Genomic DNA, 27,444 nt, shown 5'->3' on the forward strand with positions numbered 1-27,444 from the left:
CATTGATATGTACACATTTTACTTCCTACAGCTTTTTATAAACACGCTAAGCTGGATACTGGGATACTATTGCAAAAGTTGCAGGATCATCAAGCATTTTTGAGTACTTTGTTCCTGAATTAAGAGGTACATTTAATTTGATTACTTGAGCCCAAAAAAGTATTATAAAATCAGAGATCTTGCCAGGAATATTCTACGCCCCTTCTATGCATCCACACCTACCTACCTGCAAGCGTTTAGAGAAGAATCCACTCATTTACAGAACCACTGCACGCATAAAGAAAAACCAAGGAAAAAGCTAGTCAAGCATGAGGAACACTAGAATGTACCACCATGAGGGCAGGGACTTTTGTCTGTATTGTTCACTGTCATCTCCACAGCATCTAGAACCATACAGCACACAGCAGTTGCTCAATAAATACTTGCTGACTGACTAAACGAATTATTCTTTGAAGAAACATTTTGGGCAACAAAACAAAATTATTTTCAATGTTGATGGTTTTCTTAAGACTTGGAAGAGTTCTATTATTTTACATTTTTCCCAACTACTCTTATGGAAGGATACCTCAAAAGAAAGAAAAGAGGATTTATTTTACATTATAAGGCTGTATTGCCCTAATGGAGCTGAAAACAGATAACCTTGGAAAAAACTTTCTATAAAACACTGTTTCAATATAATTTTATTAGCAGTTATTACATCGAAATTCACATTTACAGGATCCAAAGGACTGTCTTAGAAAATTCTAAAGCATATGTAATTAGATTTTAACAGTAAGACAGAACATATTCTCATTATAGCACAGCCCTTAAAAAGTCAAGAATAATACTGGGAATTAAGTGCAGTTCTATCAAGAACTAGAAATGAACTCTGCGTGCACAGTGTCACTTAAAGCAAAGTTCCATGGAAGTGTAACATACTTCTATGGATGTGAATTTCAGTGACAAACATCACTGGCTTCCAAACAACTGACACTAAAGGAATTTCCAATCAAAACACAAGTGCAGTGGCGTTCATCCAATACAGAGCTATGATAATTCTATAAAGAGACCCTGAATCCTTAAGCACTTGTAATATTTTATGCTGTGACACTAGTACAAAACACATCAACTCTAATGCATAGATTCTGACACATTACGACAACAGGATACTAAGGAGAGCCTTTTTCTATATCAGAAAATGCTGAGTTTTCCAGTGCAGTATAGGCTGGTCATTGCTGATCTAGTGAAATTCTACATCCTCCAGCTTGAGCAGTATTGTAGGATTCACAAATATTACATTTCATGCCTAATATATGGAACTGGACTGTAGATCTTCCATTGCAATCATTGCAGAGAATCTGAAAAGTAAAGAGATGAAGTCAAATTAAGTATATTAAACCTTATAAAGTGGCACTGTCTGCTCAAAAAAATCACATTGAAGATATGAAAACACATATATATATAAGTCTAAACATTTTCATAAGTAGAAATACCTTTTATTTGTTCACTGAAAACTCTAAGAGGCTATTAGGGTAGCTTTGAATTTTGAAAATGAAAATGTGGATTTGAGCCAAGAAGTCTTATTCTAAAATAGCCCCCAAACGGTATAAATAGTACTCGCACGAAAATTAACATAGGCATGAGATCAAGCCCTATACTTACAATTCAAAGCAGCATACATGATTTTATTATTTTTCATTGACACTTAGAAAATTATCTTAGTTAATAAAAGAAATTTTTACATACTTATCATAATATTTTTGCTTAATTTTTAGGTTTAACATGCTAAGTTCCTAGTCTTCTATGCCTCAGGAATGAATGAAGTTCAAAAGAGTAGTTCCTAAAATTGAATAAAGAGAAGCTTTTGGCTCATCTCTAAAATGAAAATAAGATAGCACTTAGGAATGACCCTCTTCTAGTACTAAGTGAGATCCTGAAAAATACAAAAAGATGTTAACCTGAAAACAGATCAATACATAACTATGTGAGAAAAGCATTACCTTTAGAATAGTCACACCATAATAAGTAGAAAACTTCCAAATTTGCTCTAAATTATAATTTGAAAAATAATGCTTTTAAAAATATGATCTAAATGTAGAAAGTAGATTAATGGTTGCCTAGAGCTAGGGGATTGGGGAATGACTGCTAAGGGGTATGAGGTTTCTTATGGGGTGATGAAAATATTCTAAAATTGATGGTGGTGATGTTTGCACAACTCCAAGAATATACTAAAAAGCACTGAATTATACACTTTAAATGGACAAGTCGTATGGTATGTGAATTATATCTCAATAGAGCTGTTATTTTAAAAAATGATCTACATGGAATATAGCAAACTGCAGCCTCTAGTAAAACATCACATGATTATCAGTTAGTATTCCAAAAGTGATCTTTTACTAACCTAACAATTCAATTATCCAAATGAATTACAACATGCTCCAGTGTGAATAAAAAACAAAAAATAATTTTTATTTGGCTCTGTTAAGTGGTTTTTATCCTTTTGTGTAGAAGTATCTGAACTACACTAAAGATGTTCAGAACATTTATATGTCCAAAAATTATTAAAGCACCAGAAAGCTATCTAGCTTTCTAATTCTGATCTATAATTCATTATACCATGCTGAGAATAGAGTGCAGCATACCTCAATTAATGGAAAAAAGATGATCATTCTCCACAAGGCAAAAGGCAAAGAAATACTTCCTATATTTTAGGTTGCAGGTTAATTAAGACCAAATTTTAAAAGTCTAAGATAGAATAAAAAGGGTAATAAACATTAAAAACCAAAAAATAATCTTCAAAAATCAGCAAATATATTCACCCGAAATAAAATTTTAAATAATTAAAAATAAAACATAATTAAAATAAAACATCAGACCAGTAATCCACCTCTACTCAGTTACACAAGTGACTGAATCTGGCAAGTAATGTGTAAATAATTCAGAATCAAGTTTTTGCCTGCCATCTAGTGTTGGAAAGAACTGCACAAAAGTATTCTTAGCACTTTTTTTTCCTGCTCTTTTGAGTTCAAAGTAACTAAAATTTAAAAAGATTCGTTTGTCCTTCCCATTAATCATCACACTGGCATCTATGCCAACGCAGTATTTTTCAGACAGAGTTGAGCAAAAGCGCAAACATAAACAAGAACATCATCAAGGAATCTGAAAAGTTTTAAAGACTGATTCTACTCACATCCACAGTCATGTTCTGATATTCTGACGGCATAGGAGTCTGTGCAATCTCGTCATCCAGCTGTCTCCAGTACCGAGTCATATCTAAAGCAGAGTGCATACATAATGGACATCTGTAGCCTCTAGAAGAGATAGAAAGGTTATTTTACAAACATTAAACAGGGAGTATATCAACTCAGGTACACAAGAAGTTGCATGCTAACTGGTACATAAACCATCCAAGACAGGGCATTATTCCATATTTCAAGGTAATCTGTTACAAACCTGGGAACTTTTACACTATAAAAGTTTTCAATTAAATCCTGTATCATGGTATTTTTTTAAATGTACTTCTTTTCCCTCAGTTCTCTAAAATAGAAAGGAATTAGTCCATATTCTTTGCAGAATATACTTAATATATTTTTAAAAACCCACTAAGCTGCTAATTTTTAGCTCAACAACCTCAATTTCTTAATATATTTAAGCAAAGAAGAGACTGTATTCCTTAAAACATTCAGATCATATTATTTCCTTTCTAAAAATTCTGAATAAATTCGCATCTATCTGGGTCTTACATTAAATTAAAATTTCTGCTCATGAATTTGCAGGACCAAAATACATTTACAAAGTCTCCTCTTTCCTAACTATTCTCATCTCATTTTAACATCCTTCCCCCACAATAAAGTCTCAACTTAAGATAATCTCATTACCAACTTTCTTTGCAGGTTATTATACTGGGCCAATATAAGAACTTAACAGAATTTTGAGCAACACGCCTCAGCATTTTTACAATGCTATGGCTGCGTCTGGTAGAGACTGTGCTCCCTGGTAGGTACAGCCAGATAATAAGACGTATGGTATCTGTCTCAAGTTGTGGGATGAGATAAAGCATAATAGAAACATGGAGACAAAGGTATAGTTCTACATACCCCAAGATGCTTTGCCTAGTCTAACACTACTCATTTACCCTACCCATCTCAAGATAAACATCCTCCATGCCCAATACGGTATAAGTAACAGCAATGTTTGCCCACTTCCCCATGCCCACAACAAAAAAAAACCAGACAGCTTACAATTATAATTTTTTAAAATCCCATCAAACACTCACTCTTTCAACATTTCTTCATAACACGTTCTGAAAGAAAATATAACATTATTTTAGTAAAGCAAAAACCATCTCCACTATTTCCAAACATTTTTGAGAGAAAAAAAAAAATACTACTTTACCTATGTAAAAGATGTCCACATGGCAAGACATGAGCAACAACACGGGACGTATGAATGTCCTAAAGGAAATTAATGTTAGTGCTTGCATGAAGACAACACAAACACCCAAGTATTTTAAATTCAAGAGAGGATATTTCCAAAGCAAAAAATATTTTAAGCTTACCTCCAAACATATTGGACAATTCTGCCGGGACACATTTTCAATACACTATTTAAAAGAGAAACTCAAATTACCAAAAGTTTAACTAGATGCAAATGACAGATATAACAATAATATTAATAATAAAAACTAACCATAAAGAAAATAATAATACCAACTTCCTAAGGATAACAATTAACATTAATTCATGTTTCTTATGTCAGACAAGAATTGAACAGTTAACTCTCACAACTACTTTAGGCTTTGCATTTACCTGAAACAGTGAAACTGCTTAATATATCGTAATTACTCAAATTATCTTCATTTTACAGATAAGGAAACTCAATGAGTCAAGATTTACCAAACATGCAGAGATATTAACGTTTGGAACCTTTCTATTTTGTATGTTTCACTCCAAAGCTAAACTACTTAATAATATTGATGATAATAGTTCATATTGTTGAGATTTACTACATGCCATATGCTAAGTACATTACCTGTATTAGCTCAATTAATCCTCACAACTCTAAATGAAACAGGTACAATCACTACCCCAGTCTACAGATGAGATACTTGAGGCCTAGAGAAGCTGACTGACTTCCAAAGTTAAATGACAGTAAGAGGTGAACTATATTTGAGCTCCAACAGGCTGCCTCCAGGGCCTGTGCTCTTAACTTGACAAGACACTGTGTGAATAGATGTGGGGAGGTAAGGAAAAGCACCAAGCCATGGATGATGCCCATGTTTTTTAAGTAAGCATTTGAGCAGATGGTAGGACCACTGCTAATACACACAATAAAAAATAACTGAGAAACAAAACTAAAATACAAGAGAAAACAGTATATAGTTTTTTAAAGACAATAGCATATCTTGCTATCACCCCAAACTCAAGTCTATAAAACAAAACTCAATCTTTTATCTCCAACAAATTCACAATCTTTAATCAAGTACTTTAAGCCAAGGCTAAAAATCTTGGGAGTCATCTTTACTCAGCCCCATTCTTCCTTTACCCCTTGTCACCATATCCCATATGCTCACTATTTATCTCCAATTCTCTTACCGCTTTACTATTTTAGGCCAGTTATTATCTATTAAAAAAATAGTATCTATTAAAAATAATATCTATTAAAAATAACCCATCATTTGTCTCTCCATTCTCTGATTTCTTATATTAGACAGAATCAGTACTATAAGTGATAGTTTACTAGAGTCTTTTCTAAATAATGAAAAATAATTTTCAAAGCCCTGGAATAATAATACAATTGCTACATCCAGATTAAAAATATTTGTCTAGGGCCAGCTCCAGTGGCCTAGTGGGTAAGCCCAGCACGCTCCACATCGGCAGCCTGGGTTTGGCTCCTGGGCGTGGACCTGCACCACTCGTTTGTCAGCAGCCATGCTGCAGCGGTGGCTCACACAAAAAGAAAAAAAGAGGGAGACTGGCAACAGATATGAGGTCAGGGCAAATCTTCCTCGGCAAAAAGAAAATAGGGGCCAGCCCAGTAGCATAGTGGTTAAATTCATGCACTCCGCTTTGGCAGCCCAGGATTCGAAACCCAGGTGCAGACCTACGCACCACTTATCAAGCCATGCGCCGGCAGGTGTTCCACATATAAAGTAGAGGAAGATGGGCATGGATGTTAGCCCAGAGCCAATCTTCCTCACCAAAAAAAAAAAATTGTCTAATTATGAAAGGAAATATAAAAATATTTTCTGATTTTTCTCGGAATACTGTGCTAACAGGTTATACTTAGTATTTCTCCTCTACTATGTATGCATTTTTAAAGTTATTCTTAAAACCAGTACTAATGATAAGAATCCATAAACCTATTTGAAGTTGTCAACATTATGCTATTAACTGATATAAGTAATCTTACACACTATAGAAAAAAAAGTATTGTAGATTAGATATTCTGAGGCATATGTTTTAGAACATTGACTTCTTAATACTGCTTAAAAATAAAAAGTGAAATAGCTGTACTTGGTAATATCTGAAAATCAGCATGCTTCCAAACATACTAGGATTTAAGCTGATTTTCAAAAACACCAAAATACTTTTAAAATTATGCAAACTGAATTATATACCTTGTGCTTTCCTTGGAGATTCATAGCTAGGCATAAGTTACACTTCAAACAGTGGAAAAAATCTTCCTTTGGACCAATCCTAAAAAAACATAGAAAAGCCAAAAGATTAGATTCATTCTTACTACAGTGCTAGTTTGTTCATTATATGTAAGTTTAGTTTCATTGTAAAGAAAGCTCAAACCACACCAAAGAATATGAGAGAAACCCCACCTCCCCAACATCACTCCCCAAATGTAAGCACTGTGAACAGAATGGTATCTACCCTTCTAAGTCTTTTTTTCTATAAAATTGCATATACATACACACACACATTTTGGGTTTTATTTTTCACATAGATAGATTCTTTCTAGATATCATGTTCTGCAACTTTTTTTCCATTTAACAATATATCCTGAAGATTATTCTATGTCTGTCAATATAGAAGCACTTCATTCCTCTTCAAAGTTACATCAGATTAAATGGTATGGATATATCATAATTTTAAAAAACATGGTTATTGATTTAATTTTCTATCTTTAATTAATACAATGATATAATAAATATCCTTATACAGACATCACTTAGCCCACGTTAATGATTTTTTTAAAGAGTCCTAAAAGTGAAACTATGGGGTCAGAGGGTATTACAACATCAGTTTTGATACTGCCAAACTGACCTCCAAAAAGCCAGTACCAATTTATACTCCCACCAACTGTGTGTGATGGCACCCACGCTTCCCACACCTTAACCAACAGTGATTACCTATAAGATGGACAAATAAAAGATGTCATTTTAACTTGCATTTCTCAGATTATGAGACAGGGAGTATATTTTAATGTTTATGAACCATTTGGACTTCTTCTGTGGATTGTCTGTGCATGTGCTCTGTTCATTTTTCCACCAGGGTATTTGTCTTTTACCAATTTAAAACAGTTCTTTATATATCCTGGATATTAATCTTTTTCATTTGTATATGTTACAATTATTTTTCTAGTATGTTATCTATCTTTGTTTATATCTTTTGTCATGCAGCCATTTTAATACCTATGTAATAAGCCATTGATATTTGTCTTTAAGGCTTATGCTTCTGCCTCTTGTTTAGGAAAGACTTTTGCAACCTACGCGTCATAAACATATTCTCCTATATACTTCTATACTTATGGCTTTTAATTTTTATATTTTTCTTTCATCCATTTGAAATTCATTATGTATGGTAATAGTGAGATTGCTAGTTGTCCCCAAATTTCTATTATCTCCTTCTTCCACAACAATAGAACATTTAGTTAGGCACAGGGCTATCCTGAATAAAGACTATTTTCCAACTTCTCTGAAGGCTGTGAACAGAAGAGATAAATGAAAAATATGGGGGCCGGCCCAGTGGTGCAGTGGTTAAGTGTGCGCGCTCCGCTTCGGCAGCCCGGGGTTCGCAGGTTCGTATCCCGGGCACACACCAATGTACCACTTGTCAAGCCATGCTGTGGCAGCATCCCATATGAAGTAGAGGAAGATGGGCAAAGATGTTAGCCCAGGGCCAATCTTCCTCGGCAAAAAGAAGAGGATTGGCATCGGATGTTAGCTCAGGGCTGATCTTCCTCGGCAAAAAGAAGAGGATTGGCATCGGATGTTAGCTCAGGGCTGATCTTCCTCAAAAAAAAAAAAAAAAAAAATTCTGTGTTGTGCCCTTAGGAGAAAAGAGTGTACCTTCTCTTCACCTATTTGCCCCCTTTCCCCTTTCAACCAGAATATGAGCTCTTTTAAACTATGCAGATAAGAAAACATCCTATGGATGGCAGCAGGGCAAAAAAATAAAGAGGAACCTGGACTCCTGTTTAACTACATGGCTCAGATTTTTCCATGAGAAATATAAACTTTACCCTTTTTGAGCCACTGTTATTTTGGATTTCTGTCACAAGATGCTAAAACCATATTCTAACAAATGCACAGAGTTTTACTAATCAATTTTTTGTTTCCCAAATGGATAATCAATTATCCTAATACCCTTTCCCCTGATTTGAAACGTCATTTTTGTTATAAATTCATCTGTATAAATATGTAAATGTATATATACACACAATGTTTTTCCATTTATCTGTCTATTCCTGTGCAAAGAGCACACCATTGGAATCACTCTAGTTTTATTATGTTTTGATACATAGAAAGGCAATCCCCTCTTTGCTGTTCATCCTTTTCAAAATCTACTTAGCTATTGTGAATTTTCTCTTCCAGATAAACTTTAGAATCAGCCTGTCAAATTCCAAACTCCCCTTTAGGGAGGCTTCCACTACTGCCCAAGATAGAATAACAGAGACTGGATCTACCCTCCTGACTACAACAATAACAACAAAAACCAGACAAAATATATGAAACAACAGTTTCACTGAACATCAGGCAAAGAAGGACAGTGATCTGTGAGAGACGGGAAACAAACTGAGTCCTACAAGTGCCCCAGTTTACTGCCTAGAGAGTTTTCAGGCAGTGCGACAGGTTGGAGGAACCGAGGCTTCAGTTGGAGGAACTGAAGACTTCCTGACTGAGGTGACAAGTTGAGAGTCCAGGGAACCAGGGCAGCTTGAGTTCACAGAACAGAGTGCCAGAGAGGAGAGAGCAGCACCGAGGAGCCCCTCAAGCATTTGGCAGGATAAACATCAGCGCCTGCACGTGAGGAAACTACCCAAGGCCAGGGAAAGAACCATCCAAGAGGACTAGAAGGAGCAGCGCTCCCCACTCACACATGGCCAGGATCAGCGCTTAGTCCCATCAGCCATGGGGAAAACTTTATAATTCATGGGCTACTGGACAGAGGACTCAGGAAGGTCTTGCCTCAATAACGAGTAATAATTAGTCCTAGAATAAGCACTTCTCCAGATCCACCTAACAAATTATAAAAGCAAGTCCCAGAAGTACCAAACTGTTTCCAAGTAACATAACTGCATCCCAAAGTAAAGCTCTAGGAGATTTACAGGAATACGAAAAGATTCAGCACCCAACAAGGCAAAAATCACAATGTCTGGTATCAATTTAACAACAACCAGTCATGCATAGAGGCAGGAAAACATAACCCAAAATGAGAAAAATCAATCAAAATCGACCCAGATCTGACACAGATGTTAGAATTAGCAGAGAAAGACATTAAAATAATTATAACTACATTCCACATGCTCAAAGAGTTAGTACAGACATGGAAGATATAAAAAAGACCCAAATCAAACTTCCAGAGATAAAAAACTACAATGGCAGATTAGACATAGATAAAGAAAAGATTAGTCAATTTGAAGGCACAGTTTTAGAAACTATCCAAAATCAAATAGAAAAAAGAATTTTAAAAAATGAGCAGAGCATTGAGTGAGCTGTGAGACAACTTCAAGCAACCCAAGACACATGTAATTGGAGATCTAAAAGCGGGCGGGGTGGGGGGACAGAAGGGGGAAGACAAAATAATATCTGAAGTACTCGTGGCCAAAAACTTTCTGAAATTGATGAAAACCATAAACCCACAGGTTCAAAAAGCTCAAAAAACCCTAAGCACGAACAACATGAAAAAACTATACCATGGAACATCATAATCACACTGCTCAAAACTAGGGATAAAGAAAAAAATCTTAAAAGCAGCCAGAGGGAAAAATACAAGCACAAAGGAACAAAGATAAGGATGATACCAGATTTCTCACATCCTGGAAACAATGAGAACATTTTTAATAGAGTAACATTTTTAAAGTACTGAAAGAAAAAACTGTCAGCCTAGAATTTTATATGCAACAAAAATATCTTTCAAAAATGAACGCAAAATAAAGATGTTTCAGACACACAGAAGTCAAGAGGATTCATTACCAGTCAAGAGGATTCATTACCAGGAGACACTGTTTAAACAAAAACAGTCTGTTTGGTTTCAGTACTGTGAGTCACAGAGCTGATCTGGCAGGCTCTGGAGCAGCATTTCTCAAACTTAACCTCAACACACATTAAGAAATATTTTTACATCCTGACCCAGTTCTCCCTTCCTCCTCTCACACATATATACACAACACTCAAAATGCTAACACAAGTTCTACAAAACAATACTTATCCTTACCATGTATTTATCTTTTATTCTATCTCTTTTTAAATAGTGGTAATGATTCACTACATTCATTTCAGTTTAAAATACTACTCTATATATCCTTTTTACTCCTATTGTCAACCCCAATCTCTACCACCACCACCACTGCCCCTCACTCCATGCTTTTACTGCCTTCTCTCAGGCTTGGTTATTTATTTATATTTATTTATACCCCAGCCCACTCTGATCTATTCAGCCTTGGCTTATCCCTATAAACTCAAACTTTCCCACAAAAGACAGTTCCAATCCCTATAATCTGACAAACTCTGTGGTAGTGATTGCTTATTAAGCCCATTCTTCCACAAACAGAATATAAATTTAAAGACAAGAATCATGCCTTCTAATCCAACAGTGTTCTACACACAGCAAAGATTTCTCTGATGTTTATTTAATAACTTGCAGATGTGAAAACAAGCATCCTTCCCTTGATTTAAAGCATCATTTTATTAGTGGATGTTTTATTTCCCCAATTCAGTTATAAATTTATATAACTTTTAAACTTTAAAAGCAATATCTTTTCATTATTTAAAATGTATTAAATCCAGAAAAACATGAACCAACAAACAAATATACCAAGCAAAACTTAAAATCACTCATGATCTCACCACCCATGGGTAACTATTGCTAATATTTTGGTCCATACGATATCCTGACAGACTTTTTTTACCAATCATTTTCCCAATCCCTAAATATTACTCAAGAACATTACTTTTAATATGGGCTTGCAAACTTAACAAACTCAAAAATTTATAGGTTTCTAATTTTTCATTATTACATTTATTGCTATAATACATATTCTGTACATAATTCTTGCTATATATCTCTATTTCCTTGAGATAATCTCCTGAAAATAGAATTACACGGTCAAAGAACTGGAACATTTTTTAAGATCAGAAATCAGAACAGAGGAACCACATCTATATCCTACTGTCATAAACACTAACTATTCTGGTGCTTATTTAATAACATTGGGAAAGAATATTTCCCCATTTTTTATAAAAAGTTCATTCCAGTACATTTCAGTAAGGATGTGTGTGTACCCACAGCCAAAAAATTCAAGATCAGATGTCTCTCCCCAATTAAAGAAAAACTGAAACCCTATCTTTAGGGCATATCACTCTTTCAGAAATACTGCCACAGAGACAGTCTATAACTATCATCAAGCTATTTTAAAACATAATATCAGGAATAATATATTATTAAATTCTATAAGAAGCACCAACTTCCTTGCAGTGATTATTGCCTAAGGATGAACAATTTTTCAAGCCCACACCTCCAGATCAGAGTCAAGGACAGCCTAGAAGTGCTGTAAGCACCAAGAGGGGGAGAAATCTGGATAGGAGAGTTAGGCCAGGAAGACCTGATCACCCTTGCAGATTTTTTAATAGACTAAAAGCAACGACTAAGTTTCATAATATATGTAAGACAGAAATGTTTTGTTTTTAATATCCAAAAGAGGAATCATTGTCAAAGACTGTCAAGAAGGTACAGCTAGAAAGTAAAAAGACTGATATTTTAACAAAAATATAAGAACTCATACATTCAAATGACAATTTTTTTAAATGTTATCATGAGAGTGTAAAGAGTTTCCAACAATGCTGCTATTGCACAACATTTTTTAACTTGTCTTTTGATATTTTTACTGTTTAAAAAAAGTCATTATTTGATGATCATATGTCATTTCTGATTAAACATAGTATTTGCCAATCTTATTTAACAGATTTTGCTCTCAGTATGTTTTAGCAATTTTTAAAAAAATAAAAACAGTTCTGAAAATCCTCGAGGGGGGGTGAATTTTCAGTGCGCCATAGGCACTCATTGAAAGAACCACACGATAGACGTTTCAAAGAACTTCGAGCAATGACAACAGATATAATGCCTCCTAAAATACCTACCTGCAGTGATCATAATCATTGGTCTAAAACGTGACTCACATTATTTTATGATACCCAATAATATAAAATATGAAACTTTATTTGAAAATTTCTTAGTTATTTCATAAGCTTTAGACATTTTCCAATTATATTCCACTTAACGTGATAGTCCCAAAAAGGATACTATAACCAAGTATTAGAAACTATACAACCTCAGAGGTTTACACTGCACAATTAGCAAGCTGAAAGCTCTGAGAAGGAAAGTAGATTGAAAGCAGCATTTACCAAAACTGTATGACTGCAAAAGCCTTTCTCATACAATATCCATTTTGTACCAGGATCCAGTTTCTTTTTTGATCAATTCTGTTTTAAAGATTAATATTTTATGAGCTTTATTCTTTCTTAGAGATATTCCAAAGAATAAAGAGAAAATCTACTTTTTTTTTAATAGCATAAACTCATTCTATTTTGCAATTACCATATGGGTCCATTAAACCCTTTTACAAATCTGATACATTATGAGATCTTAGTGATCGTATTTTTCCTATATTTTGAAAGATTTTGCTATTTCAGCATCCTAGGAATTCTGTCACATTAATCATCAATTATTGCTAACTATCCTAACAAAAAGACTAAAATGCAAAGTATGGTAGAAAATGAAAGTGAGGTAGAAAGACTGAAATGATGACACAATATGAAATAAATCATCACTATTACATCATCCTTCAGTTTTATTTTTGCACTGCTCAAAGTATTACATCATCTTTCAAGAAGGTTAAAACAAGAAGTCTAGAGACATCTGCCTTGTAGCCTTTTTTAGTTTTCCTTGAACACAGTTGAGAAATCAGAATTTTTCACGTTTCGCCCATATTGGCAAATAGAAAAAAAAAGGGAAAAACTTCAGATAAAGCAGAAGATAAATGCAAAGAGACAGCAGCATTCTGGACTGGGGTTTCTGCACTAGGCACTATTGACATTTTGGGCCAGATAATTCTTTCTGGTGGGGGACTGTCTTGTGCACCGTAGGATGTTTAGTAGCATCCTGGGCCTATAGCCAGTAGATGCCAGTAACAGACTACCCGCCTCCAGTTGTAACAACCAAAATGTCTCCAGACATTACTAAATGTCCCCTGGGGGCAAAATCGTCCCTGGTTGAGAACCACTGTTCAAGACTCTAATGATGATGGTGAAATGATCATAGAACCAATAAATCAGATTATGGTTTTCAGATGATGATATCCTAGATGAAAGGTCTCACTCAAGAAAATGAACAATATATTTCTAAGGACAAAAAGAAAATATAGTATCTTCATCTAGTTAGCCGCTCAATAGGAAGGACTTCAATTCACAATATTTTGTGAACCTGGACCAATCCCGTTTTGCTAAAAGAACAGAATTCTGTCACAGAACATGTGACAGAATTCTTCCATCTTTTATGATGTTTTTACACCAAAATTTAATTGATATGGCACCTAAGTAGACAATGTTGAAGGGCAGTATATGTATAAAGTATTTGGAAGGAAACAGATGAAGTAAAAATTGAAAAAAATCATAGGATTGATCATCTTAATAGGTGTTCATCAATCTAAAAATAAAAAATGTTTTGCTACATTGGAGCTAAGAAGATAGCCACCTTTAGACAAAATTATGAGTTCTCAAAGGTTTCAAAAGCATTGAATTAGGCAATGCATAGACAGAAGTAATGATAAGCCAGAAGCTCTTAGTGACACATTGAGATCTGGAATCAGTTTGGTATTTTGATGATAGAAGTGCGAGAAGAACCAGAAGCAATTATAAGCTAGAACCTGTTAGAACTGTATCTAAAACCTGGAATTAGTTATTTATAAGATGGACATGTGCCAGATTCACGCATGACAAATTACCAGTAAATAATTACATTCAAAGGATACTGCCAAATTTAGTACATATATCTTCAAAACTAGGAAAATACGTAATCAAAATTTAGGTTTGCAATGTTTAAATTCTTATAAAAATTTCCAATGAAGTTGTTTTTCACTACCTTTACTCTTACTTCTGTGTTATTTGTAAAAGGACTTAAAAATATTAAAAAGTAAAAAGAATCTATCAGACTTACATGCTAAATGTTGATGGCAAATTTTCCTCCTATACTGAAAGAAATCATAATAGCAAAAATATTTTGCTAAAGATACACTGCCTACACATTACTGAATAGCTAGTGTATATAAGGCACTTCCAGGTACAGGAATTTAAACTTTGCAAATACCCTGATCTCATGAAGCTTAATATTTACCAGGTACAGGAATTTAAAATTTGAAAATATCTTGATCTCATGAAGCTTAATATATACTAGGTAAGATGAGACATACATTTTGCAGTCTCAACAACTTGAAAGTCAATACATCAATAATAAAATGTGATTCCTTGTTTGTGATAGTGGTAACGAAAGGCTGTGTGCAGATCTGACACACAAAATAACACCATTCAACAGTGAAAATGAATTGGAGCTCATGAATCAAACAGGATGAATCTTAAAAACAAGGCTTAGTTTAAAAAAAAAAAAAAGCCACACAGAAATACATATAGTATGATTTTAAAAATAAGCAAAACTGAACTCCACAATGATAAAGTAGTTTGTAGAGGACCAAGCTCCCACTGAGAACTACAAAGGCTGGATATAAAGAAAACAAGCTGTTTGAAACCAGTAAAGAGCAACTAAGGGCTTGAAGGGTCAATACCCCAGAGAGAAGGGAAATATACTGAGACAAAGCCAATTCTCTGCTTCTTCGATCTTGGGTGATTTGCAGACCCTAAACCATGCTGTGAGAAGCTAACAAGCTAAGGAGCAGGTAAGAGGCTAAGAAAAACCAAGTAAAGCCTCTGGTAGTTTCCCTGTACTAGGGAGAAAAAACTGGAGTCCAGGTCCCACCACAAAAGAGATGCCCTAATAAAAACCCTGGCTTTAAGTCAAGACCCATGTCCCAGGAGCCTGAGTGTGAGGGAAAACAAAATAGAACAGGACTTAAAACTGAAACTTAGCCACTAATCACCTCAATCCTTAACTGGATTATGGTGATCTGTCTCTACGTTAACTGCCTACCAAAAGAAAAGTAAATTCTCTTTGGAGAAAAATAGCATAAAGAGCTTACACAATTTTTTACATATTACATCCAACAACTAAGTAAAAAAAAATAATCCCAAGCATGCCAAAAGGCAGAACGAAACACCAAGGGGGGAAAAAAAAGAAAACAGAACTAACCCACAAGTAATCAAGATACTGAAGTTATCAAGCACAGCCTTTAAATTATCTGTCATTAATACATTCAAGAAAAAATCAGAAAAGCCACAAATACGTGGAGATTAAACAAAATGCTACTGAACAACGACTGGGTCAACAAAGAAATCAAAGGAGAAATCAAAAAATACCTGGAGACACATGAAAATGAAAATACGACATGCCAGAATTTATGGGATACAGCAATAGCGGTTCTAAGAGGGAAGTTTATAGCAATACAGGCCTATCTCAACAAACAAGAAAAATCTCAAATAAACAATCTAACAATGCACCTAAAGGAACTGGAAAAAGAAGAACAAACAAAGCCCAAAATCAGTAGAAGAAGGGAAACAATAAAAATCAGAGCAGAAATAAATGAAATAGAGACTGAAAAAACAATAGAAAAAATTAATAAAACCAAGAGCTGGTTCTTTGAAAAGATCAACAAAACTGACAAACCTTTAGCTAGACTCACCAAGAAAAAAAGAGAGAAGGCACAAATAAGTAAAATCAGAAATGAAAGAGGAGAGGTTACAACAGACACCTCAGAAATACAAAAGATTATAAGAGAATACTACGAAAAGCTATATGCCAACCAATTTGACAATCTGGAAGAAATGGATAAATTCTTAGAATCATACAACCTTCCAAAACTGGATCAAGAAGAAGTAGAGAATTTGAATAGACCAATCACCAGTAAGGAGATCAAAACAGTAATCACAGACCTCCCCAAAAATGAAAGTCCAGGACCAGACAGCTTCCCTGGTGAATTCTACCAAACATTCAAAGAAGACTTAATACCTATCCTTCTCAAACTCTTCCAAAAAATTGAGGAGGGGGGGAAGCTCCCTAACTCATTCTACGAAGCCGACACTACCCTGATACCAAAACCAGACAAGGACAACAAAAAAAAAGAAAATTACAGGCCAATATCACTGATGAACATCGATGCAAAAATCCTCAACAAAATACTAGCAAATCGCATACAACAATACGTTAAAAAGATTATCCACCATGATCAGGTGGGATTTATTCCAGGTACACAGGGATGGTTCAACATTCGCAAATCAATCAACATAATACACCACATTAATAAAATGAAGAATAAAAATCACATGATTATCTCAATAGACGCAGAGAAAGCATCTGACGAGATACAGCATCCATTTATGATAAAAACTCTGAATAAAATGGGGATAGAAGGAAAGTACCTCAACATAATAAAGGCCATATATGACAAACCCACAGCTAATATCATCCTCAATGGTGAAAAACTGAAAGCTATCCCTCTAAGAACAGGAACCAGACAAGGATGCCCACTGTCACCACTCCTATTTAACATAGTACTGGAAGTCCTAGCCAGAGCAATCAGGCAAGAAAAAGAAATAAAAGGGATCCAAATTGGAAAGGAAGAAGTGAAACTACACTATTTGCAGATGACATGATTTTATATATAGAAAACCCTAAAGAATCCACCAGAAAACTTTTAGAAGTAGTAAATGAATACGGTAAAGTTGCAGGATACAAAATCAACATACAAAAATCAGTTGCATTTCTATACAATAACAATGAAGTAGCAGAAAGAGAAATTAAGAATACAACCCCATTTACAATTGCAACAAAAAGAATAAAATACCTAGGAATAAACTTAACCAAAGAGGTGAAAGATCTGTACACCGAAAACTATAAAACATTTCTGAAAGAAATTGAAGAAGACACAAAGAAATGGAAAGATATTCCATGCTCTTGGATTGGAAGAACTAACATAGTTAAGATGTCCATACTTCCTAAAGCAATCTATAGATTCAATGCAATCCCTATCAAAGTTCCAACAACATTTTTCACAGAAATAGAACAAAGAATCCTAAAATTTATATGGAACAACAAAAGACCTCGAATAGCTAAAGGAATCCTAAGAAAAAAGAACAAAGGTGGACGTATCACACTCCCTGATTTCAAAATATACTACAAAGCTATAGTAACCAAAACAGCATGGTACTGGCACAAAAACAGACACACAGATCAACGGAATAGAATCGAAAGCCCAGAAATAAACCCACACATCTATGGACAGCTAATCTTTGACAAAGGAGCCAAGAACATACAATGGAGAAAAGAAAGTCTCTTCAACAAATGGTGCTGGGAAAACTGGATAGCCATATGCAAAAAAATGAAAGTAAACCCTTACCTTACACCATACACAAAAATTAACTCCAAATGGATTAAAGACTTGAATGTAAGACCTGAAACTATGCAACTTCTAGAAGAAAACATAGGCAGTACGTTCTGTGACATTGGTCTTAACAACATATTTTCAAGCACCATGTCTGACCGGGCAAGAGAAACAATAGAAAAAATAAACAAATGGGACTACATCAAACTAAAAATCTTCTGCACAGCAAAGGAAACCATCAACAAAACGAAAAGACAACCTAACAATTGGGAGAAGATATTTGCAAACCATATATCTGATAAGAGGTTAATCTCCAAAATATATAAAGAACCCATGCATCTCAACAACAAAAAAACTAACAACCCAATTAAGAAATGGGCAAAAGACTTGAACAGACATTTCTCCAAAGAAGATATACAGATGGCCAACAGACACATGAAAAGATGTTCAAAATCATTAACTATCAGGGAAATGCAAATCAAAACTACAATGAGATATCACCTCACGCCTGTCAGAATGGCTATAATTAACAAGACAGGAAACAACATGTGTTGGAGAGGATGTGGAGAGAAGGGAACTCTCATACACTGCTGGTGGGAGTGCAAACTGGTGCAGCCACTATGGAAAACAGTATGGAGATTCCTCAAAAAATCAAGGATAGAACTACCATATGATCCAGCTATTCCACTGCTGGGTATTTATCCAAAGAACTTGAAAACACCAATGCGTAAAGATACATGCACCCCTGTGTTCATTGCAGCATTATTCACAATAGCCAAGACTTGGAAGCAACCTAAGTGCCCATCAAGGGATGAATGGATAAAGAAGATGTGGTATATATACACAATGGAATACTACTCAGCCATAAGAAACGATGAAATCCAGTCATTTGTGACAACCTGGATGGACATTGAGGGTATTATGCAAAGTGAAATAAGTCAGAGGGAGAAGGTCAAATACCGTATGATTTCCTTCATTAGGTAGTAGATAATAACAACAGTAAACAAACACATAGAGACAGAGATTGGATTGGTCGTTACCAGAGGGGAAGGGGGGAGGGAAGAGGGCAAAAGGCATAATTCAGTACATATGTGTGGTGATGGGTTATAATTAGCATTTGGGTGGTGAACATGATATAATCTATGCAGAAATAGAAGTATAATGATGTACACCTGAAATTTATACAATGTTATAAATCAATGTTACTGCAATAAACAGAAAAAAAAAAAAGAAAGATCACAAAAGCATAAAAAAATATATATATATATATTCAAGAGAAAAAAAAGGTGAAGAATTTCACCTGAGAACTGGAAGCTACGGGGGAGGGGGGTGATTAAATGTAAATTCTATAATTAAAAAAACCTCAAATGAAAAACTCAATAGGTTTAATAGCAAATTCAACACAGAGCAGAGACCTGAAAGATAAATCAGTAGAAACTATCCAATTTAAGCATGGGGGAAAAAAGTTAAGAAATATAGAAAACAAAATTTAAGAGAGATATGAAACAATGAAAAAGTCTGTACCTAGAGAGCGAGGAGAGGTGAGAGAATGGGGCAAAAACATTATCTGAAGAGACACTGGCCAAGAATATTTCAAAACTGACAGAAGACATCAACCACGGATTCAATAAATTCTACAAACTGCAAGCCAGAGAAATATCACACACATCTGGACACATCACGGAAAAACTGCTAAAAACCAATGACTTAAAAACAGCAAGAGGGGGATAAAAGACAGATTACCTTCAAAAAGGCAATGATAATCCTGACAGGATTTAAACAGACTTTTAAACAGAAACCATGGCACCACAATATCTTTAAAGTGCTGAAAGAAAATAACTGTCAACTTAGAAATTCTATACCCAGCAAAAATATAATTTAAAAATGAAGGCAAAATAAAGACATTTTCAAACAGACAAAAAACTGAGACAATCTGTCACCAGCAGAACCTCACTAAAAGTAATACTAAAGAGAATTCTCCAAGCAGAAGGAAAATAATCCCAAAGACAAAGGAGATGCAGAAAGAAAAGAAGAGCAATAGAAATTGAAAATATGTAGGTAAATCAGAGAATACCGACCTTTCAAAACAATGTCTTATAGGGTTTAAAATATACATAGATTAAAATACATGACAACAATAGCATGTAAATCCTCTTAGTGTTCAAGGTTCTTGCCTTGTCCAGGAAATGATAAACATATTACTCTAGTAAGCCAAGGATGTATGTTATAATTTCTAAGATAACCACTAATAACGGAAAAATGTATAACTAATAAGCTTATACAGAATAAAAATAGAAAAATTGCTGATTAATCTAAAAGAAGGCAAGGACAGACAAATACTAAGGCAAGAGAAAATACTACAATTGTAGACTGAAATAAATATATCATAATTATATTAATAATAAATGGACTAAATACTCTAATAAAACACAGAGTCTTTATCAAACTCAATAAAAAAATAAAACTCAACTAGGGGCCAGCCCAGTGCCATAGCGGCTAAGTTCGCACATTCCACTTCGGCGGCCCAGGGTTTGGATCTGGGCGTGGACCAACGTACCACTTGTCAAGCCATGCTGTGGCAGTGTCCCATATAAAGTAGAGGAAAATGGGCACAGATGTTAGCCCATGGCTAATCTTCCTCAGCAAAAAGAGGAGGATTGGCATCGGATGTTAGCTCAGGGCTAATCCTCCTCACCAAAAAGAAAAAAGCTTCTTATGTTAAAAAAAAAAAAACTCAACTATATTCTGCTTACAAGATACATGCCTTAAATGTAAGTATACAAAATGTTTGGAAATTAAAAAATGAAAAAGATATATATGCAAAATCTAATCAAAAGAAAGATACAAATATAGCAGATCTTATGGCAGGAAACATTACTAAAGATAAAAAGAGACATTATATAATGACAAATGGGTCAATCATAAAGGAAAATATAACAGTTCTATGTAATCACCTAATGATATTGCCTTAAAATATATAAAACAAAATACAAAAGAACATACACCATATGATTCCATTTATAAAAAGTTCAAAAAGTCAGGCGAGTGGTTACCTTTGGAGAAAAGTATTGACCTGGATGGGGCATAAGAGAGGCTACTAAGACGTTATGAATATTCTGTTTTTTGATCTGGGTAGTGGTTAAAACAAAGCAAACTCATAAGGTTGTTTGCTTATGATTTCTGCATCTTTTGGTATGTTTGTTATCCTTCCTTAAAAACAAACCACAAAAAAGAAAAGCAAGAAAGTGATTTAAAATATTCAAACAGTGGTTCAGAACAAGAAAGGATTGGCACAGAACACTTGGAGCATCAACAGTAATCGTAACATTCTATCTCCTAAACTGAGTGGCTTGTTTGCTGTATTAGTATACTTTATAACATACATATGCTACATACATGCTTTTGTATATACGTAATACTTCAGAATTTTTAGAAAGGAAAAAATTCCTATATACCAACATGGTCAACAGTAGCTTGTCAGTGGGTGGCTGGTACTGTAAGTTGTTTTATTTTTATTCTTTCTACTTTTCTGTAGTTTCCAATTTTTATAAAATCAGCATGTACTTTTTGATAATTTTTTTAAAAAGGAAAAACCACCCTTATTTTATACCTCAGCTGCCTACAAAACACTTCATATAAAAGCATATTTTATATCCCCAAGTTAAAATTTTAAATAGCCACACAACAGTTGATGGGCTAATTAAACGATTATTGCAAAAGAGGCATGAAGAAACATTTTAGAATAATGGAAATGTTTTTTATCTTGATTGCGTTGGTAGTGACACAGATATATATTATTTGTCAACTTACTAGACCCTTAAAATGAATGCATTTTATTAGATGTAAATTATATTCCAATACAGTTGATTTTAAAAACCATTACTGCTCAGATACATTAGAAGTAATTAGAGGGGCCACCCCGTGGCACAGTGGTTAAGTGCACGTGCTCTGCTTCGGTGGCCTGGGGTTCACAGGTTCCGATCCCAGACACAGACCTACGTACCACTTAAGCCATGCTGTGGTGGCGTCCCACGTAAAAAGTAGAAGAAGATAGGCACAGATATTAGTCCAGGGCCAGTCTTCCTCAGCAAAAAGAGGACTGACAACAGATATTAGCTCAGGGCTAATCTTCACCAAAATAAAATAAAATAAAAAATATAAGTAATTAGAAAAGAATATTTTACATACAGTACCTACAAATTCCACAGTTGTCACAATGATACTGCTTCTTGTCTTTGTCAAACAGATGGCATATACTGCAATAATATTCTCCAAACAACGTGCTACATTCTTCACAAGTCTGTTGGGCCTAAAAAAGACACAAGTAACTAAAAATTGGAATAAATTTACCAAAACATTTTGTATTACTATTTGAATATCCAGAACTTATGTTAAAGTATATGCAGTTTTATTTTCACAAGTTTGTAAACATTTAAATCAAAGATATTGCTTACTTTAAGAGTTAACTTGCAATATGCTTGATTAAATTTTAAAACCTCTTTAGTAAAAAAATTTTGAAACAAAATAGAAATATGTGATAAAATCTTACATGTTGAATTTTTTCACAGTTTATGCACTGCACTTCCTTTACTTTAAAGCGATCCAGCTGATGATCTTCATTGTTATCATGACACAACCGGCAAGTATAAAGCTTGTCACAGCAAGGTGCCTAACCCCAGGGGAGAAAAAGAGTTATAAGATGCAAGAGAAGACAAGTTTGCAATGCAAAAACAATTTTATTCCTCCTCCTCCTCCTCCTGGAACAAGGTCAAAGATTACACCCAATGGATCAGTTGGTAAACTGATCATAAACGTAACATTTCACTGTTTCTCAGCATATTTCAACTATTCCTTTCAACATCTATATGTCTGTATGAAGCTGAACACAGCCTTGTCCTTTAAGACAAAAGAATTACGAACGATGGAAATCCCTAGACTGAAAAACTAATCCCACAACACCCTAAACTCATTCTCGGCCTAAATGGCAGGCAAGCAACTTCTTCTTAGACATTTCCAGATAAATTCATTTACCTACTTCAATTCTTAAACATTAAATATTTCAAAGATTGTATTTTAATTCCAATGTGTTTATTAATCATCAACTATATGCCTGATATTTTAGAGGATGCGATAAATGTAAGAGACAGCCCTTGTTTTCAAGAGTGGCAAAGACTGCCAGCTGTCCACCAAAATCTATTCTTGCCTTCTTCCTGGGCATACGACTGCCCAGCTATACTACAGTTCCCAGCCTTCCTTACTGTTAGGTGTGGCCAAATGACTAAGCTCTTACCAACAGAATCCGAGCAGAAGAAATCAGTGCCACTCCCGGGCCTGAGTATTAAGAAACTGGCCATGTCTCTTCCTCCATGCTCCTTTCTATCAGATGAAACCTGGACATGGCAGCAACCCAGCTGACGACTATATGCCCTAAAACACGGCAAAATCACACAGTGGAAACACTTGCCCCTGAAGTGATCATATGGAACAGAGCCTCATCACCAAATCGGATCACTCACCTACGAACTGTTAACTGGGAAGAAATAAACTCTTTAACCCACAGTTCTGTTGGATCTTTTTGTTACAGCAACTTAGCCTTACCCTAACTAGTACATCAGTAAGTTTCCAGGACAGTAAGCTAACCCAATACTTTCCAGTACACTGTGACCCTGCAGATCCACTCATTTCTGAAGACTTCCTATGCTGTGACTTACCATAATATAGTTTATTCCTTAAAGATTTTAACACTCAACTGGCTCCCTTTTTCTCCAACACTACTCTTGTCCTAAATCTCTGTGATTTGCCCATCCATAATGATAATATGGATACCTTCCATATTATCCAATACCCTGAATTCTCTTCCTTGACTTTCTCACTTCCAATAGCCTTGTCCTCCAACCCTCCTCAGCCACATGTTCTCACAGTCATACCACAGAACAGTGGTTGTCAAACGTTTTGCTCTCAGGACCCCTTTACACTCTTAAAAACTACTGAGAATCCCAAAGAGCTTTTGTTAACGTGAATTATATCTATTGATACTTACTACCATATTATAAATTAAAACTAATAGGTTTTTAAAATATTTATTACTTCTTTTTAAAATAATAACAAATCCATTACATATAAATAACATATTTTAATGAAAAAATATATTTTCCGGAAAAATAGCAGGATTCTCATTTCTGCTTCTGCATTCAATCAGTTTTGGCTGAAGTATATGAAGAAACTTCGGCCTCACACAAATACGTAGCTGGAAAAGGGAAGAGTATTTTAATAGCCTTTTCAGAGAATTACGGATATTCTTCTCTGATATCACGCCAAAACTCAACAACTCTTATAAACAGTTAGTTGCAACATGGAATCTGAAATCATATCAATGAACTTTTCTCCCTCTGTTACATTAAAAGCCACTCATCTATCTTGCACTTTGAACAGATCTTTTACCCATGCATTGGTCATCTGAAAAATATCGGCTCACTGAGTTATGCAGATCTTCCAAATGTTCACGCATTTGACATGCAATATCAAAAAAAATCACATTTGTTAATATCGCTGCCCATGTCATCAGAAAAGTCTTTAAGTATTCAGAAGCTCACAAAGGCTAATACAAGTTTTCTAAAATTCTAATTTTTACATGAAAGCTAGAATCTTATCAGCATCAATTGTTTTCCTTGTAATGACAGTCTTACTTCCCTCCTTTTCAAGAAAATGTCCCAATACCCAAGTGTGAACAACCATAGTTCAAGTAAAAAATGCTGCTCCATGAAAAAGTAACTAGTTCAGTTCACAATCCAATTGCACAAGAGCTTTTCCTCTTGAAACCATCTAACTTCAGACTACAGAAGTGCTTGATAAAAACATCTCATTTTAGCAAACATGTAAAAAAAACATGTATTCAAGGGTTGAGATTTTATAAAATTAATCATTTTACTTCTTTAATTTTATCAACGACATTCTTAAGCAAAAACTGGCTTTTTTTTTTAAACTATAGGTGTAGTACAGGCCACTAACTTGATTTGTGCTAAGGTGCCAACAGTTTTAATCACTGCTTTTGCACACACTGAAAAAGACAAATAATGTCTTAGTATTAAAAAGTAGTTTTGACCTTGAGGATCCCCTTAAAGGGCCTCAGGAATCCCCAGGGGTCCGTTCACCATATTTTGAGAACCACTGCTGTAGAACAAGAACTGAATCCTGTTTATTTCTTAATTTCAAGCATGAACTTCTCTAACCACTACCTCCTCTCTTTCAACTAACTCCATTTCTTCCCTTGCACACACCCTAGTTTCTTCCTTCTCTCTTCCTCTACATACTCACTCAGCCCAAATCCCCACTCTGGTTAAATCCAAGTCTCTCCTACTCAACCTATACAGGAACAGCTGAATATGGCTAAAGAAAGAGCCTTTAAAGAAAGGCTAAAGACTGGTCTCTCTTTAAAGTCATAACCACTAATAAAAAGCGGGCTCTTACCACCATGTTTCCCTAGTCAAGTCCCTCATTCTTCTAGAGTCTAGAACCTAGGGTCTAGATTATTTCACACCTCTTCTCTCTTTAAACCTCGAACACCTCTTCCTCCCTCCTTACACTCTGCTGATGACCTTGCTTATTTCACTAGGAAAACAGAAATAATCAAAAGAGAATATCCTCCCACAAACTCTATCAACCTACTTGCAAATGTACCTCATCCTCTTTCTTCCCTTCTGTTATAGTCTGCAGTCCATGTTTTTATCTAAGGCCAACTCCTCCACTTGTGCACTAGATGCCATCTTCTCTTTGACTTCTCAAAGACAGTGCTCCTACAGTTTTCCCTCTCCCTCCTGCATTATAAAATGTTCTCACTTTATTGGGTCATTTCTAAGAATTTACAAACATGCTGCAATACCACCCATCTTAAAGGGAAAAAAAATCCCGTGATCTCACATCTCCCAGCAACCCACAGGCTCATTTTTTTTGCTCTCTTTTACAGCAAAACCCCAAGAACTGTTATAAAGGCTATTTCCAGTTCTACTACTCTCATTCTCTCTTGAATACACCGTAATCAAGCTTTGTCCCAATCTCTCCACTGAAATTTCTCTTATCAAGATCACCAGTGACCTCCTCCCTGCCAAATTAAAGGTCAATTTTCAGTTCTTATCTTACTCAAACAGCAGCATTTGATTTAGTTGATTACTTCTTCCTTAAAACTCCTCACTTGGCCTCTGGTATTTAAGGAAAATGGAGGGGTAGGGCAAAAAGCATTTGACACTCCTGGCCAAGTATCTTAGTGCTACCAAACACAGGTGCGTTGGTGTGGTATCTTGGGGAATGAGGGGAGGGCCAACATGCTGAATTCAGTTTTAGACCTCAGGTTTGACAGAGTAACAGCATTTCAGTGGAAATGGAATCATAAGGATAGCATTCAATTTCCTTACACAACACTTGGTGAATGACCAACTTTGAAAGCTTCATCCAGTGCAGTGGAGGAACGTTCACCAAACCATGGACTACAGAAAAGGCTTTAGGTTGTCCTTACGGGCCTCATACTTTTTTATGAAAGAACTTCTATCACCCCTGTTTTACATATGGCGCGTTTAAAGAGTAATTTGCTCAGTGAGCTATTAAGGAGCAGAGCTAAGATTTGGGGGTAGGGCTGTGGGACTCCAGAGCTCAAGTTTTCTAAGCAAAATCTTTCAACTGTTTCTTGCAAGAAAAATCAGAAAACTTTAACTGAATGGGTGCCAATTTGAAAACTTCTAGAGTGACTAGGAGTTTTTCTCAAAGTAATCGGCAAAAGTAACAATATATGCACACTAGGCACTTTCCTATACATAATTTCCTAATTAGTGGCAATTACATGATGGTCTTCCTCTTTCACATACACATTTTCCCGTTGGCAGGTTTACACATACTCACTGACTCTAAAATAAAGCTGCAAACTGTAAAACTTATTCACTACAGGAGCTGAAATCGTATTCCGATTCTCCACTTGCTTATCCCTCTTCCACTATTTCATCACACACCTGAAAATGATGCTGAGGAAAAGCCAGCACAGGGCCGGGGCTGCCTCAGTCTACTTCCAACAGCAGAAGACTGAATAAACCCATTGATAAGGTGACTGATGTGCAAGCCCAGGCTCTTCTCAAGCCGAACGGGCTTTGCTTGCAAAGTACAAAACAGGAGGAAAGGTGGGGCCTGTGGTCGCCTTGCCAAAAACGTTCTCTACTGCAGGAGAAGGTATCCTGACAAACAGCTTAGCCTCAAACTGAAGCCCAAGCCTAACTGCCTTGCCCAGCGCGCCCCAGCCCAGCCCGGCCCGGCGGAAGCTCCTAGGCGAAGAGCCCATTGAAGTCGTCACCTTCAGGAGACATCCTCTGTCATAGTGCTCGCAGCCCCGCCGCCCTTGCTCTTGGCCACGGGCGCCATCTTCCCGCGCCGAGGCCGCCATCTCCTCCACCTCCCCTCACACCGCACGGACCCTCCCCCCAGACTGAAAAC

At 35.5% G+C, this 27,444-nt stretch overlaps 1 protein-coding gene across 1 annotated transcript; it reads right to left on the reverse strand.

Moving 5' to 3' along the window:
- Nucleotides 1-660: 660 nt before the first annotated feature.
- RCHY1 (ring finger and CHY zinc finger domain containing 1) lies at nucleotides 661-27,443 on the reverse strand. Its single transcript, XM_004430837.3, has 9 exons — nucleotides 27,305-27,443; nucleotides 22,523-22,642; nucleotides 22,167-22,282; nucleotides 6,599-6,677; nucleotides 4,538-4,582; nucleotides 4,375-4,433; nucleotides 4,256-4,282; nucleotides 3,170-3,290; nucleotides 661-1,337 (listed from the first exon to the last, which is right to left on the reverse strand). Exons 1-9 carry the CDS (start codon nucleotides 27,392-27,394, stop codon nucleotides 1,209-1,211), a joined length of 786 nt encoding a protein of 261 aa, XP_004430894.1. The 5' UTR covers nucleotides 27,395-27,443; the 3' UTR covers nucleotides 661-1,208.
- Nucleotide 27,444: the final 1 nt, after the last annotated feature.

The sequence above is a fragment of the Ceratotherium simum genome, chromosome 8, assembly GCF_057802395.1.
Source record: "Ceratotherium simum simum isolate JZ-2026a chromosome 8, ASM5780239v1, whole genome shotgun sequence".
NCBI lineage: Eukaryota > Metazoa > Chordata > Mammalia > Perissodactyla > Rhinocerotidae > Ceratotherium > Ceratotherium simum.